Source organism: Rhinoderma darwinii, chromosome 2, assembly GCF_050947455.1.
Source record: "Rhinoderma darwinii isolate aRhiDar2 chromosome 2, aRhiDar2.hap1, whole genome shotgun sequence".
In the NCBI taxonomy this organism is placed as follows: Eukaryota; Metazoa; Chordata; class Amphibia; order Anura; family Rhinodermatidae; genus Rhinoderma; species Rhinoderma darwinii.
In genome coordinates this window covers 208,696,349-208,714,617 of record NC_134688.1, presented here as the reverse complement: position 1 = coordinate 208,714,617, position 18,269 = coordinate 208,696,349, and the positions used below count along the sequence as shown (strand labels likewise).

Sequence of the window (18,269 nt, the reverse complement as noted above, 5' to 3'; positions counted from 1 at the left end):
CAAGCGGTGTCGAGCTGTTGTCATTCCCCTCCACTATATCAATAAACCCAGGAAGAACTGTAGCACACGTTCGATATTCCAAAGCAAAAAAGCTTTATTTGACCACAACATAGCACCGTTTCGATCATAGCATGGGTCTTTCTCAAAAGCCCCCGGGATGGTTGTTATACCAGTGAAACGCTACCAAATGTATCGTGAAACAGTGTTGCCCTTGCTGTTGGAAGTATATAACGCATCTTTATATAAAGGAGAGCCACCAGAACCTATGGGGAGGGGGATCTAAAATCTTATGATGAGCTGTCTTTACACATTCCTGGCCAAAATATTTTAGACTGAAGGTTTGATGGTTGTGTCAACTAACACTCTTCAAGCCCTTGCCCAGATCCAAATCCATTATTTATATCGGAGAGGAGACACACACTTTTTATACCCAAAAAATTATTCTCTGGTTTATTGATAGAATGCAATTACAATAGTATCAAATGGGAGTAGGCTTGAGCTCAGCCAATCACGAGCAAGAAAAACATCTTATGGAAACTCCCTGTAAGACAGAATGCTTCATCTCACGAGAAATAATGAGTAAGACAAGGGTCAGGACAACCTTGCCAGTGCAAGGCCAATACGTACATTCTCCTAGCAGACCCAGATAAAGAATGATAAACATAACGAGGAACGTTTAACCTTCTGAGTGTCCAGACAATCCCAGCATAAAATTTAATTTTTACAGAGAAACAGATTATTCTTCAAAACACAAAACAAGATAGAGTCACAAACATATTTTGCTCATTTTTACAAGCTGAGAGTGTAGTTTCACCTAGGTAGTCAGGACCTATTATACAATTATCAATGGCGCCATGCAGCAGGTCAGAATTTGAGGGATTTGCGGTTTATAGAGAGGCACCTGATTCTGGAAGTCATGGACAATGTAGTCCAGTGAAGGGGGTTACTATCTAGAATCTAGAAAATCTTGGGCCACTCGAAGGCACAAGACTCTTGTTCGGTAAGTTATGAGAGATGGCGGAGAGAGCTGGATAATTCGTCTTTAGATAAATGGAAGGATGCAATAAAAATTTGTATAAAAATCTAATACAAAATATATTAAAAGCTTAAATAAAGAGCATTTTAAACATCTATAAAAAAAAAAAAAAACGATAAAGAAGGACAGGAAAATGTTCATATTACAAAAATAACCTTTAATCGTTTGTTGTAGACATAAGCTTTATTTACTGTTTAAAATGAAAACCAGATTTGCACGCTAAAAAAATACACACTATAGGTGATAAAATACGGTTTTAAATAATACATGCATTCAATGCACACTTTCTCAGCAATTTTTTACAAAATATTTTTCTAGAACGGAATGCATTAAAATATTATTCTGAAAGCCTCCTTTCCCATCCAATAAATATTATTCCTAGCACTATTTAGGCTCGGTTCACACTAGCGTCAGAACGTCTGTTTATAACAGAATCCATTATACTTTGTGGTATCCAGCGTACGACTGATCCAAAATATGACTGACAGAACACTGACTTATAATGGGGTCCATCAAGGTATCCGTCATTTTAATGGTTAGAATAGCGCTGCACTATCCTTACCATCAAAAGAGACAGAAAATCTCTATGGAACCGACAGCGTCTCTTAGTGCAGGTGTAAACAGAGCTTTACATTCTCATATTTATCCATGATAGGACTGATGCATGTATGGTGTAAGCCAGTGGTATGAAATCGGTGGACCTCCATCTGGTAGGAAAATCCAACCGTTACCTTTCCCTGACAAATCGAATGATGGGAGTTGCAGCTTCACCACTCATACACCGATATACATCAGTTCATGGATTCACAATAACATGGAACAAGCCAAACAACAGATTACTCAGAAATGAGGTGGAAGATGAACTTCACAAATACAATAATACAAATATGTGCTTTAAAAATAGGTATCTCAAACATTAAAAGTTAACATGTGAAAAGTTCACAGCAGCGCATCCAGAAACAGACAAGATCTCAAGCAATGAGGACAAAGTGCCAGGGTTTATGATAAATACACCCAAATTGTGCCTTCATGTTTTTGGGCTATGCTCTTCAATAGGATATTTTTATTGGAACCCTTACTAGTAATTGCAGGAAAAATATATGTTATTAATTCAACCAATTTCCTGCCATTACTGCTGCGATAGAGTATGGCCACCATAAACCTGGAGAACTAGGAGGTGTCTCATTGAAACTCCTGTCTGTAAGACATCTAATCCACCTTACAGTGCCGATAGCGAAGGTTTGATCCTTCCCTTTTCTATGAAGGAAGGATCAAATTGACATATCTATAGATTTCTCTATAAGTTGCAAAATAGAGAATTCATCAGGTCAAACACAGTACCAACCCAACAAGTCAGCTGAATGATGTTTACTTACTACATAACAGTCTAAGGACACGGGTGCTGCAGCAAAAATGTTAAAATAGAAAAACAAAAACAAATTCTGTTAAAAGGGCCAAATATGGCTATACTTTTCAGCCTGGCAAATGGCTGTGTATGCGGAGAAATCAACTGTTGAAGATCTAAAGAGCTGAACATCGTGCAAAGACAATGTAACATGTGAAACAAAGCCTTTGAGTTTATGTGATCCTTCTTTATCAAAGAAATGGAACGGATTGGTTCCTTGTGACTACAGAAGAACCTCAATGAGGACTAGGATACGGTTGACAAACCATCAGTGAAGCTTCATTATCTGTATAGCTGGAATAAGGATGGGGACATGCATTTATCCAATATGTACAGGCACATGACCGCTGCAGCCAATCACTATGCCTCAGTGGTCACGTGGCATACATACTGGCATCACCGCTGAGGCCAGTGATAAGTATGGCACGTCATAACTCCTGGAATGTAAACAAAGACCATAAGGGGCTCACTAGAGAATTGATGATGGATAGGTGAGAATTTAACAGTTGAGAACGATTATTTTATTTTTTAACATATGCTCCTGCTAGCTTATATATATATATAATTTTTTTTTTAACATATGTTATTTTTTTTAACGCCCAATCGTTTTTAGCACTAGATATTTACTCCTCGTAAATTACAAAAGGTTCAACAAGCATCTATTTGAGAATGTTACAACCATGGTATTTCGCGGCTATCAATACTACAATATGTGCCACGTGTGGAACCACTTACAAAACATGACAGAAATCAAGCAACAATAAACAATCATGCTGCAAATATATTCTGAGATAGTAGAAATAAGATGTGTCTCTATGGTTCAGACTATGGAATGTCTAATAATATTATAGTCTGTACCTTTAATGGTGCTGCACATTTCAGAAATGTATACAGTTCAGAAAACTTTACAACCTGAATCATTGGACAGCAACTTTATTGCATTGGATTATATAGTCAACTTGCTGTTACCTTTTCTACTCTTAAGTTGGCAATACACATTAGATGGTTACCGGTCGGGACCGGCCAACCATTTAGTGTGTATAGTGGCGTCCTGCAGATCTCAGGGGAGAGAAGGGTCGGGAATGTTGAACCTCAGCATGCCAAATTCTTTTGTTTATTTGTAAATAAGCCGCTGCCCGGAGTCGGGCGGCGGCTTTTCTCCTGTCTCCCCATTGAAAGCACACGCACACTCGACAGAGTGCATGTGTATGGAGAAGTCAAGAGAAATAGTTGTCGGCCGAATGATCGTTTGGCCGACAGCTGTCTAAAGGGTATGGCCAGCTTTAGACCTACGAAATCAAAACTTACTGATCACTCATCATAACCCCTGATCTGTATCTTGGCCTTTTACTGTAGGAGTACCCCAGCTATAGTTCTGCTTCTATCTGCTGTCCCTTTTCACAGAATGGAACATTTGCAGCAAATCCCATAATGGTAGCAGGACAAACCCTTCTTACTGCAGCAATCCTCCTCCTGGTGCCTCAGTACACGTGTCCGGTGATGCTAGCAGACTTTGTGCATCTTCAGAGGATTGACAGGGATCTTCATGTATTTTAAACCCTTCCTTCTTCCCATCCTCACAATCATGACTGAAGCTACCGGAGGAGAAATCAGAATTTACTGAACTAATAGTCATTTCAGGTCTACTTTCCTCAGTCACATCACTTTGACTTCGGTTTTGCTCCGCTAACTCTAGTTGCTCCACTTTATCCAGATATTGCTGCAGGAGACTGCTGTCTTGTTCTAGGCTGGAGTTTTCCCTGCTGCTTTCACTGTGATCTTGGGCTGTTGCCTCCTGGTCCTCGATGCAGTCAGGCAATGGTTGTTGATAATGCTTTACGGTTTCCAGGGATTGCTCTGAACATGCGCTTCCCTCAGTGGAGCTCTTTTCAGAACTGCTCATTGCCTGATGAGAAGTCTGCTCTATATTAATGGAGTGGAAGCCGGAATCTGGGATGTCAGGGGTGGTTTTCCTGCTTGCGGTTTCAGGAACAGGCTCATTTGAAGATGACAGCTGTGCCATTGCCTCAGATATAAGGACGTCAGATTTTGGAATATTACCCCTCTGACCATTTACTTTGATTTGCCATTCTTGAATGGAACGAACCTGAGTGGACAGAAAATTAAAAAAAATACACAGTAATCGTATTGTTCAATGGTGTATTTACTAATCAAAATAAAGTATACACAAATCAAGTATTGAAACACACACGGCTCACGAATCAAGGACATGAAGAAATCTGTTTTAGATATTTAAATCAGTTTTATTACAATTATTAGGATAATTGTATGTTGGTTGTGTGATATATACCACGATTCCATCATTTTCCTTAGACGTTCTGCATTATGTCATTTTTTTGTTACATTTTATAGCATTAGGTTTTCAGCGTCACAATATTGCCTTTAATAAACCTACCTGGTGCCATAAGTACTGGAGAGCTTCTTCTTGTACAAGCCTCTGCAACCGCTCCTCATCTCTTTCTTTCTTTAACCTAGAGACCAAAAAAAAAAAAAGTGATTGTGATGTATTGCCAAAAAACACAATCCACATAATTGTTAATAGCGGTTGAGCAGTGTCAGGGGATTAAATGCGACGCAGAACTGCAATGTCATCAGTGTTGCGTCGCATACAATGCCCTGACACTGCCTTGTGTCAGTACTTTGTATGAACCGCATCATGCGGAGGGGAGCCGGAGGTGAGAAGAGGAGAGGTAAGGGGAGAATTATTATTTTTTTAATTTAATTGTCCAAAATAGGGGTAACCGACCTGTTGTAGCCTTATCTCAGGGGTACAGTACAAGGCCCAGCACAGGCCTCTTCCTTGCTATGCCCCAGAGTGAAATCTACGCCAGCTGGGAGCTGGAGTAGAGTCCCACGATAATTTACCTATTTACGGCAGTTTTCTGTTGTAAATTATAATTTTTTTGTGCTGCAGTGGCCTTGACCCCTTCGCACAAAAGCGGCTAGTGGCGCAAAAAGGCCAAATGTCGCAATTTGCAACGCCATTTGCACCGCAAATTGATAAAAATCTGTTCTCTGAAAACAGTCAATAGGCAAATTATCTGCTGTTTACAGATCTTAGAATAAAAAGTTGTAACAGTGATGGCTTGTGTGAATACTCTATAGCACAAGAGTGCCTCATGTTAATTAAAGCGGATCTATCATATAGTTATGCTGCCCTGTCAACTATTCTGCCTATTAATTAATAGGTTTGCCACTTTCTACTAAAATGTGCATAATATATATAGTTATGCAGTTTAATGTTTATTTTCTATCTGGTGGCATTTCTGCAAATGAAGAAATACAGCTGCCCTAGTAAACAATGGAGACTTGACTTCTTGTCCAGGTCATGTTATATTGCCATGGGTCTTCAGTGTTTGCCTTTTTTTTTTATTATTCTTTATTTCTTTTAAATGCAGTGACACAAGAATATAAAACCAGTAAAATATATGTACAGATAACGTTTGTACACAATAAAAAGAATACAGTGAAACCCTAAAGAGCCACGCAGTCTATTCACAGCAGGACACCATAATGCACTCAAAGTCTAAGGCCTCATGCACGACGGTAGCCATGTGCACGGCCGTGATTTTCGGGTCGGCCAGCAGCGGAGTGTCACCCGCGAGCTGCCCGCAAATCGCTGGCCGTGTCCATTATTTGCTATGAGCCTGGAACGCAGAACACGGCCGTAATAAGACATGTCCTTTCTTTCTGCGGTCCAGGCTGCTGGGCCATGCACGGACTGTGAAAATCACGGTCGTGTGCATGGGCCCATAGAAATGAATGGGGCCGCAATTCTCCCGTGGATTTTCAGGGGAATTGCGGCTGCAAAAGCACGTTCGTGTGCATGGGGCCTAATATAGACATAAGAAACCAGATCCATAAACAGGAGCTTGTTGATAGTTTCAAGGTAGCCACATTTTTCCTACACTGCACAAAATTAAATAGATCTACACAAAAAAATGAAAGAAAATAAGATAAATGTAATGAAGATTTACACTAATTGGACAAAAGTACTGGGACGCCTACACATTACACCTATAGGAACATTGAGGTCATCCCATTCTAAATCCATAGGCATTAATATAGAGAGTTGCCCCCCTCCCCTTTGCTGCTAAAACAGCTTCCACTCCTCTGGGAGGGACTTCTTTAAGATTTTGGAGTGCGTCTGTGGAAATTATTGCCCATTCATCCAGAAGAGCATTTGTGAGGTCAGACACTGATGTTGGACGAGAGGACCTGACTTTCAATCTCCGTTCTAGTCCAAAGGTGTTCGTTGGGGTTGAGTTCTGGGCAAAAATGTCTTGGCATGCTGCAGCATTAAGATTTCTCTTCACTGGAACTAAGTAAACAAGGCCAACATCTGAAAAGACAAACCATTGCACTAAACTTTACAGTTGGCACATTGCAGTCAGGCAGGTAACGCTCTCCTGACATTCACCAACCCAGACTCGTCCATCAGACTGCTAGACAAAGAAGAGTGATTCGTAACTCCACAGAACACGTTTCCACTGCTCCAGAGTCTAGTAATGACGTGCTTTACACCACTCCATCCAACGCTTGGCATTGTGCTTGATCACCTAGGCTTGCATGCAGCTGCTCGGCCATGGAAACCTATGCCATGAAGCTCCCGGTGCACAGTTTTTGTGCGGATGTTAATGCCAGAAGAGGTTTGAAGCCCTGCAGTTAGAGTCAGCAAAGTGTTGCCGACTTTTATGCATTACGCGGCTCAGCGACCCGCTCTGTAACTTTACGTAATCTGGCACTTCGTGGCTGAGTTTCTGTGGTTCCTAAACGTTTCCACTTTGCAAAAATACCACTCACAGTTAATCGTGGAATATCTAGGAGGGAAGAAATTTCAGGAACTGACTTGCTACAATGGTGGCATCATATTACAGAACCCTGCCTGGAGACGCCAGCACACATGGCCGTACTGCCCTGCTGCCTCTCCTAGGGTCTGCGTAAAAAGTTCCCTAACCAATCCCCAGATCACCCTTGACTATAAAAAGGGCTCTGCCCTTCCACCCCTTGCGGAGCATTGTTGTTGTTTTATTCTCTAAGCAAATGGTCCCTTAGTTGTATCCTGCTCCCAGTGTTCCCTGAATCCTGGTGCGGTGTTTGTTCCTGAGTCGAAGTCTATTGTTGGAGTCATGTGTGTCTCATCTGCCACTTCCAGTTTCTTCTGCCACACCAAGCATCATCAATGCCAAGTGTCTGCTACTCAGCGTATCTGCCAGTTCATCTTCCCAGGTACTCCTACCTCAGAGACGGTTATTGACTGTTGTTTGGACAGCTGCTACGGCGGAGCGGCCTAGTGTGTCCACATACCCCACAGGCGTGACAGATAGACTTTGCCAGTAGTTATACTCTGCATGCTAGTGGCACATGCCCGCACAGCAGCTGTACTTTTACTTCCGTACAACAGAATTTTAAAAGTTTATATTCAGGTTTTGGGTTTTTTAAAGACTATATATAACAATTCTATTTTTGAATACACCTTGTTTTACATTTCAGAGAAATTCTTTTGCCGTCACCTGCTAGTTTTCGGTCATCAAATAGCCTTGGGCATTGTGTAAACAGGTAAAAGGTATCATAGAAGGACATATCCAGATTACATCTAAAACCATGTATTTAAAAGAGTTAGGGTATGTTCACACAGTTTTTTGCAGGCAAATTTTGATCTGCCTGCACGCCGTGTGTCACGTTTTTCGCCCGCGGCCATTGAGCGTTGCGGGCAAAAAAACGCTGCGAAATTAGCCTTCTCTGCCTCCCATTGATGTCAATGGGAGGTCAGAGACGTAAATGCCTGAAGATAGGGAATGTCGCTTCTTTTTCCCGCGAGGCGGTTTTTCCACTCGTGGGAAAAAACGCCTCCGCCTCCCATTGAAATCAATGAGAGGCATTTTTGGCTATCTTTTGGCGCGTTTTCCGCGTCAAAAAACTCTGTGAACTGGCCCTTAACCTTTTCAGATCTATATTTATATCTAATAAAAAGATATATATATTATAGCAGGAATTTAGTCATGTAAAACAACTTGTCAGTTTAGATAAAACACTCCAACAAATGAATCAGTGACTTGAGGAATGCAGAAACAGCTAAACTAGTCCTAGTGTGTGTACTACAGTTCTATATATAGCACTTATACTACAAAATAGAAATGTGTTACTCATTTGGAATAAAGCTCAAATTATTTTTAGGAATCTTGCTCGAATTTGGATTATGTCACTGAACTCCGATGAGCTGAATTGATGTTCTAATATCTGAATACAGGAAAAGGCGCAAAAGCAATACACGATAATAAACAATCTGTATGTGCAGTATCTCAATGTTGTCAATGCCCAATGCATGCAAAACCCAGGAGGACTGCTGACTACCAAAAAAAAGGTAGCACATGACTGCTAAACGGGCATGGCACTGCTAACAGTTGTCTAAGGCTAAATTCACATCACGTTCTGGCCATACATTTATCGTGACCGTCGGGAAAACTCCCAACGTATACGATAAACGCGTTCATAGGGGGGCGTGGCTAGCTATCGCCACGAGCAGTCGCATGCAGTAGGAGCTCCGTCCATATCTCAGCGTCTCCACTCATAATCCTGACATAATACTGCCGCAAAGATTTCCTGGACTAGGTATACAAGACGGAGGAACAGAGGAGCACTCACCATGAGTAAAACCCGAAACTCGACTGCAGCGGACAAGCTCCGGGAGTTTGCAAGGCCGGGAGGTCAGCATGGCGCCGAGATTCCTGAGGCGCGGCAAGAACAGTGTGAAGGTGAGGGGGAGAAGGAGCCAACGCTGAAAGAAGTCACAGCTCAGCTTTTAACAGCTATAAGGGAGTCAACTACCTCACTGACCACCAGAATAGAGGAAGTTAAAATTGATATTGGCTTGATATGCCCGGATATACATAACCTCCGAGACAGAGTGAAAGACACGGAAACTCGTATATCACAGATTGAGGACGACGCTGCACCTGTGGCTCGACAGATCGGGGCCCTGGAAAGGGCAGCAGAAATGTGGTCACAAAGATCCGATGATCTTGAAAACCGCTTAAGGCGGAACAATGTACGGGTTTTGGGGCTACCGGAGCGAGCTGAAGGATCGGACCCCAGCACATTCATGGAGCAGTGGATTAAGGATACTTTGCCGGATGCTAAATTATCTTTGGCATATGCTGTTGAGAGAGCACATCGAGTCCCCTCTCGCCCCCCCCCCCAGGGACTGCACCGAGACCCATGCTGGTTAAACTGCTAAGCAGTAAAGATAGAGATGCCATCTTGAGAGCCGCGCGCCAAAAAGGCCACATCACCTACAACACGGCATCCATAATGCTATTTCCGGATTTCTCTGCTGTACTTCAGAAAGCACGTGCCACGTTTGTGGGGATTAAAAAGCGCCTGAGAGATCTCCAGATTCCATATTCAATGGTTTTTCCTGCTAGACTGCGGGTCGTTTATCAGGACAGGTCTCTCTTCTTTAATACGCCGGCGGAGGCCGAAGACTGGCTGAATAGCCACAAGGCCACGGTGCCAAGATGTTTACCATAACACCACCTGCTGCGAAGCAGGGCATGGATCCTGCCAAGAATAAGAAAAGATGGACTGCTAGGCTGAGTACCGTTTTTTCAGACCAGAATGATTTATTCTTATATATGTATATCTAGAGGTGCACCATTGTGTAAAACACCTAGTAGTTCTAAACATGTTTCAAATAAGCACATAGCCCCCCCTGCTGTATATTTTAGGTATGGGCACATGCTCGTGCGGAATGAAGCAATTGATAACTGTATAAGGAAGAGTCTTCTGGTAGAAATGTAATGTACATGGCGGATAATACACAAAATATTAGAGGGGGCGGGAGAGATACTATATAATTACTGTCTGCAAATACAGGTATATCTTTATATTGAGGAACAAAATTGTCGGATACAGCCTGGGAGACGCTGATTGGGCGGGGCAATAGTCTGTGATAGGTAGATCGTTCTTCACAGACTACCCCCGTGAAAATCTTCTTAGTAGGATCTGACTAGCTCATATCAGATTCTGAGGAGGTTCTTCAGTTTTACTGTGTTAGTAAGTTCTGTTTTTTTTCTTTTCCTTTTCTTTTCTTTTGAGCTGTTTGTCATATATCTGCCAGTGAATGGTAGTCCTGAATGTACTATCCTGGAATGTTAGGGGATTGGGTACCCCAAGCAAGCGAACCCAAGTATTTTCCCAAATCCGGGCAAGTGGAGCACAGATGATATGTTTACAGGAGACGCATTTAATACCAGATACGGTTCGCTTTCTTAGGAGGTCATGGATACAATGGGCAGCACATGCCACATATTCCAACTATTCCAGAGGAGTCTCCCTACTAGTTCATAGGTCCCTCAGGTGGGAGCCTGGAGTAATTAAAAAAGATCCGGAGGGCCGATACATTTTTATACATGCGTGGATTGAATGTCAGCCTTATGTAATAATGTGTGTATATATACCCCCTACTCAGGCCTTAGCTGTTTTATACGAAGCAGCGGGCTTTGCAGCAGCCTATCACTCGGCCACACTTATTTGTATGGGTGACTTTAATTCTTTAGCCATTCCTGTTCTGGACAAGTTCAGAGGTGACGCTGCGCCGGATCCCTTGATGGGTAGCAGGCCGACGCCATTAGCATTGTTCTTGGAGGAAGTTGGGTGGCATGACCTCTGGAGACACATGTGGCCCGGGGTCCGGGAATTTACTTGCTTTACCCCTGGTAAGAATTCGATGTCTCGCATAGATTATATTTGTGGGAATGGGCAGACCTGCTTGGCCTTGCAGTCTGCAGAGCATCTACCGCGCTCGTTCTCAGACCACTATCCTATTGTGGTGCGTCTGAAGGTGGCCCAGGGGGGGACAAGATCGCTGAGTAGGAAGATACATTCCTTTTGGCTAACACAGTTTACCCACCAGGACCGTATACCGGATCAGTTACAGATCTATGTAGAGGAGAACTCGTTAACACCTAATCACTCAGCCTATTGGGATGCACAAAAAGCATACCTCAGGGGCTGCCTCCAATCTACCATCTCCTACATAAAGCGAGAGTCGATAAAAAAAGAGAAGGAATTAGCTGAGTCTTGTACACTGTTAGAAGCTACTTATATTTCTGACCCTTCGGAAGATAATAGGTTGACTTGGCTGCAGGCGGGTAGACAGTATCTTTTATATCTTACTGAAAAAAGCAAGCGCAGAATGTTTTTTAATAACCAGAAGAATTTTGAACAGGGTAACCAATCTAGTAGCATGCTAGCACACATTATCCACCAGAATAATGCGTCACCGGCCATACTGAAAATCAAAACTAGAGAGGGCACGGTTCTGACTTCCACAACTGATATATTAATGGAGTTTCATGCCTTTTACAAAGATTTGTATGTCTCTAGATCTCATAGAACAAAGGAGGAGTTGTATGACTACTGTGAACAAGTTAACTGTCCTAAAATAACAACTGACCAAAGACTGTATCTGGATAGCCCTATTACTATGGAGGAGATAGTGGAAGCAATATCATTCATGCCCAAGGGGAAGGCCTCGGGACCGGATGGTATCCCACTAGAAGTATATGTGAAATATCAGGATCAGTTAGCCCCTGAGCTGCTTAAAACGTATCATGCATCTCTAGATGCGGGGGCCCTACCGGACTCATTCTCTGATGCAACCATAGTGGTCATCTTAAAGCCAGATAAAGATCCCCTAGACTGTTCATCATATAGGCCTATAGCACTTCTTAACGTGGATTATAAAATATTGACGAAGGTATTGGCCAATAGGTTGAACGATATTATGCCATCTATCATAGGCCCGGATCAAACGGGGTTTATTAAAGGGAGAAGTACGTCAGACAATTTACGTAGGACCCAAATAGTGTCCCAGATAGCCACGCGACAAAAACAGGACTGGGCCTTGGCCTCCTTGGATGCGGCCAAGGCCTTTGACTCCATTGAAATGCCATACTTATTGCACACTCTCCAAAAATTTGGGCTAGGGCCAGTCTTTATACAATGGATAAGCCTTCTATATTTACATCCCAGAGCGGCCATATCCCTGAATGGGCAGTTGTCTTCATACTTCACTTTGGAAAGGGGAACCAGGCAGGGATGCCCAATATCTCCTTTATTGTTTGCTCTTGCCATAGAACCCCTTGCAATTTTGATACGACAGGATGAGATATTTCGGGGAACTTGCCTATACAAGGGGGAGGAAAGGATTGCCTTATATGCAGACGATATGCTATTATATATGTCGTACCCGGAGAAGTCGTTACACAGAGGAATGACGATTATTGATCTATTTGGGGATTTTTCTGGCTTACGTATTAACTGGGGCAAATCTTGTCTGATGTACCTCTCTCCGCGCCGGAACTCGGAGATGGCCCAGAAGGTTAGCGGGTTGCAAGTGGTATCTCAATTTAAATATTTGGGGATCCAGATAGCTAGATCAGACAATGACATGCTGAAGTTGAATGTAGACCCTTTGCTTACAATCTTCAAAGATAAATTCAAAATCTGGTCGGCTCTACCTATCTCGGTGGCGGGCCGAATTAACCTTATTAAGATGGTGGTTCAACCTAAGTGCTTATATGTACTACAGCATATATTTGTCCCCATTCCCATGATGTTCTTTAAAGAAATGGACTCTATGTTCAGAAGGTTTATTTGGGGGTCCTCTAGATCTAAGCTGCAATTAGCCAAATTACAACGGCCTAAAGACCTGGCAGGCATGGCTCTCACGGACCTATATGTATATTACCTAGCTGGCCAACTTAAATACTTGGGAGCCTGGGTGTCACATGAGGAACCAGTGGGATTGGAGAGCTGTCTGGCAAATTATCTAGGATCAAGGAAACTGTGGTCAACACTGGAACCTTTAGTACCGCTTGGCAGCAATGCCTTACCAATTCACAGAGTGGCAAAAAAGGCCTGGGCAGCCACGAGGCAGCTCTCATGGGATGGCCGGATAATGGCAGAGACCCCCTTGTGGCATAATGACATGATGGACCAGCTGAGTACAACACAGGACGCGGGATTTTGGTCTAATATAGGCATTAACATTGTTGGGGATGTGTTTGATAATAATTTATTACTTTCTTTTACCCAGATGGAAGAGACATATCAGGTTCCGAGACAGGCATTTTACAAATTTTTGCAATTAAGACATTCCTTACAGGCCCAGTTTAGAGGTAGGGACATAGAAATCTCCTCATATCCCCTAATAGGCATTGTACGATCCCAGGGACCGGGTGGACTGATCTCCTCGATATACTCTTATCTCATACATGCCAAAGCAAGCAGGGCAGCCTTACCGGCGCTGGACAAATGGCGGGAGCTAATTCCATCCCTGGATGAGGAGGCCAGAGCTAGCCTTTTGGAATCACATAGATTCGTATCCCCTGCCATTAATAACAAACTTATACAACTATATATAATTCATCAAAGTTACCTCACACCAATTCGATTATACAAAATGGGTAGAAGGCCCTCTCCCCATTGTCATAGATGCTTTTATAGCCCTGCCGATTTTCAGCATATGATATGGGATTGTCCAGACATTCGCCACTTCTGGACAGAAGTTACTGCCCTGCTTGCTAGGGCGCTGTCGATCCCTGTACTGGTAGAGCCGGTGGTCTGCTTATTCGGGCTGATGGAGGAAGATCTAATTTCGCCACACCTTCGCATATGTATTCGGGAGACGTTGTTTATGGCTCGTAAAAACAATAGCTCTCAGGTGGATGAACGTTCGACCACCAACCAAAGATATGTGGATACAACTGGTAAATGCGACTATACCTTTTGAGCGTATAATGTATCTTCATAGAAAACGACCTGAAAAATTTAATTGGATCTGGGATAGCTGGTGCAATTCGGATCTTACGTCCTACTCAGGGCCGGAGCTAGCGGTGGCTATTAGAGGGTTACACACATGAGCATTCATGACTTATGATCTAGATGGAATGGTGGACAGCTGATTGGTTGTCATGGTAGAGGGTGGTATCCTATATCACTGCTACCTTACTGGCTTATTTTGGGAAAACGCACAATATACTGGTACGGAAATGTAGCTGGCAAGAATTTGATAAAAGAGACATATTTTCTTTCCTTTTTTTTTTATTGTTTATGTGGTTCTTTTATTTTATAGGAGTGTTATGACTTTTGTTAAACATTTCACAGTGATAATGAACAGTATTGTATATGCATAAAATATGGACATGTCCGCTGTGCGGGGGTCCTGCTGTTTACTGTGTCAATGTGTTTATATGTCTCCTTCAATAAACTGAGTTTAAAAAACGTGTTCATAGGGCTCCATTATCCCGATGGAGACCAAGAGTGCCCTTTTGGCCTCCGTCAGACTGGTATACGTCGGTACACATTTTTTTTTTTTTTTAAGGATGAAATAGCGTAGAAGACTACACTATTCCATCCTGAGAGATCCCACAAAAACACCTATACCGCACTATATACGTTCTTTAACATGGGAGCCTATGGTTGTCGGATACCACTGTATGGCATCCGTCAAAGATAAACGCATACCTCGGGAAGCTCCAGACATATATTTAAAGTAAAAAATTTTTTGAGGGAAAAAGGAATAAGGAGGAAACCTCCAGCTCACCAATCAAACCACTCCAGTGTTTGTAATCGCCCGGATCGACCGCGACGGCACACGGCAGCAATCGAAGAAAAAACCAGAGGGGATCCAGCGATAAAGATATTAATAGGAAAAACTAGGTTTCCATTTATTGGAATGCAAGAACAATACTTGAAAAACACCAGGAGGAAAAGACAAGGTGGTGATATGCGGCAATAGATAGCCTACGCGTTTCAGGCACTGGCTGTGCCCTTAATCATGGCTAAGTCGAGTGAGCTCCAGCAAGCACACGGAGTGAATAAATACTAACTGAATGGGAGGTTCGACCTAGAACGAGGCGGCGCTCGCAGGTGAGTTGATTAGCTATAACAGAATCAATCTTCCATCGTTATTAAGTTACGAAATTATATGATGACTGTAATTATAAGCAATGAACTAATGCATATGATAAAATTTGGAATTGAAATAAATGAAGTAAAGCAGAAACTAATTGTATGTAAAACTATATGTATAATACGAGATTTCATAGAATTGTTAGAGGATCACATCCCCGAAGCTTGCGGAGCGTCACCCGACATATATTGATACACGGAAAACATGTGAACAGAGAAAACCACAGAGAAAACACAGATTCATATGCGTTATGTGAAGAGAAACAAACAACCGCATAAAGATATATATAAATGTGAACACAGGGAATAAGAAAAAGCATATATATAATGAAATAACATTGCTAATAAGACTGACATGCAAATAATGACTATAGAGAATGCCTGGTATTCCACCTAACGTATATGTCCAGGAGATAATACATCTTACATGGCAAAAAGCTAATAAATAATCCTAATACAGCTGGACAATATATAAAGGCATCTTGATTGTAATAAGGCTATGTAGATAAAAACATAGCAGCCAGAAAACATCTTTATATACATGCATGAACATTAACAGAGTTGAAATAAATATTGAATAGTCAATAAATAATACTAGAATAATATTTGTAAGCTCCACTGGTTTGCCTAAACAGATATATTAAGATTAAAGCAAAAGGAGCTGGATCCCTATGTGAAGAACTGAGTGTGAAAGATAAAAAATCATAAAAACGAAACAATCTTGGTGAAAGGATGTCAGAGTGAGAATATCACATTTGAGGCAGATGAAAGGCTCTGTTATATTGTCATATTCGCAACCATCCAATATTAGTGAGCATGAGTTAGAGTCCTCGTGGGTGTCTGTTTAATATGTTTGATGGAATATTAATTTAATAATTGAAAACATGAGAACCCACGAGGGTAACACAATTATATCGGACCACTCGGAATTACCACAAGTGGGCACGAGAGAACCAACTAGAGCAAGACAAAAGCCACAATAACACAGAGGCAAAAATTCTATATATATGTTTTTCCCAGTATCAAACCGGCAAGAAGTCGTGCCCTTTCCAGAACAGCTTGACGGAAATGCAGACAAAGGTAAGTAACATAAAGGCACACATGCTAACTCAAACTAATATGAGTACATATGGCGAAATAATGACAGTGTGAGATAAAAATTAGCATGATATAGTGTGTCTAACACAACACTAGGAGATCGCTATATTGTCCCAATCTAGATGGGATATAAAGACTATATGGTAAAAGGGACATTTGATTAATATGTATATGTCACAATAATAAATACCAACTAGTGGGCACAATTATAATGAAAAGACACAAATGCCACAATATTGTTGAAAACGAATGGCCTTATTACATACTATATATGGTTGACACAAGAATTCGCAACAGGATCAATATAATTGTCAGTGTCACAAAACGGATGGTCCCGGAAAAAGTAGAACCAGAGTGAGTCAGAATAGAAGCCCACACAATAGGATATAATAAAGGCCAGACTGAAAACTTTCTCTGCAAGTATAATGAAAATGATGAGAATGCTGTACACCAAATCACATGGGAGGAAAAAAGGAGGGGAAGAGACAAATTTAAAAAAAAAATAAATTAATTATTAGATACAGCTGATCTGACAAGAAAAAAAGCTAATTTAATGGTATCAATAGTGAAACATTAGATCCTTGCGGAGATTAAGACCGCTTGGAAATCTAGTATTCAAATGGTAGATCCAGAAAGCTTCCCGTGTATGTAATCTATGTTTGAGATCGCCCCCTCTGCTAGTTTTAATCATTTTTTCTATGCCGTAGATTTTGAGGGAGTTGATATTTCTGTTATGGCAAGTAATAAAGTGTTTACTGGCATTTGAGATGTTAACCATTGCTGGGTTTCGAATATAGCTAAGGTGTTCGAGGATTCTAATCTTTAATTTCCTAGTAGTGCAGCCTACATATTTGAGCTTGCACTGTGAACATTCCACTATGTAGATCACATGGTCACTGTTACAATTAATATGAGTTTTGATTGGAAAGTTGGTAGTGTCATTAAAATTAGAGAAGGTTTTTGTGGTTTTGCTGACCATGCAAACCTTACAGGGATGAGACCCACATTTGTAATAGCCTGTGTAATGCAACCATGTTGGAGACTTGGCTTTTGATGGTAGACAAGAAGGGGAAAGGATGTTTCCCAGAGTGGGTGCCCGACGGGAGACTATTCTAAAGCCATTTGCTAGAATGGATTCGAGTTTGGCATCTTCAAACAGTATGGGGATATAACGTTGGACCATGGCACGAATTTCAGAGAACTGGTTGCTGTACTGTAATACAAGTGTAGGTTTTGATGTATTACTTGTTGTAGGAGTAACTTTATTTGTCTTAATCCTGTTGAGAGAGAGTAGATCTTTCCTATCCTTCTGGTTCACTATTGCTTGTGCTCGATCCAGTGTCCATTTTTTATAGCCCCTATTACTTAGTTTGTTATATATTTTTTGCTGTTCTGATAGAAAACCCTGTTGGTTGGTGCAATTTCTTTTTGCCCTAGTTAGTTCTCCTACAGGAATGGACATGATGGTGTGTCTGGGGTGGCTGCTAGTGGCATGAAGGATTGTATTGCCTGAAATGGGTTTGTGAAAAATCTCAGTATGTATGCTCTTGCCTGCAAACCCCGTAAGTGTCAAATCTAAGAAATGAATAATGGTGGAATGACACGTGTGCGTAAATTTCAAGTTGAATGCATTCAGGTTGAGGAATTCCAAAAATTCAGGTATGGCAGATACATCGCCCTCCCATATGATCAAGAGGTCGTCAATGTATCTGCCATACCAATGTAAATGAT

The 18,269-nt window shown here is 41.7% G+C and overlaps 1 protein-coding gene across 2 annotated transcripts in view; it reads right to left on the bottom strand.

Annotated features, from left to right (window-relative positions):
• Window positions 1-1,199: 1,199 nt before the first annotated feature.
• Window positions 1,200-18,269, bottom strand: part of CEP97 (centrosomal protein 97) — a 43,059-nt gene continuing 25,989 nt past the window's right edge. For both annotated transcript variants that reach the window (XM_075852798.1, XM_075852799.1), the window contains exons 10-11: window positions 4,858-4,933; window positions 1,200-4,548 (exon numbers count right to left, since the gene is read on the bottom strand). In XM_075852798.1, the coding sequence (XP_075708913.1) occupies window positions 3,895-4,548; window positions 4,858-4,933 (730 nt within the window). In that variant the 3' untranslated portion in view covers window positions 1,200-3,894. The remainder of the gene's footprint in view (window positions 4,549-4,857; window positions 4,934-18,269) is intronic.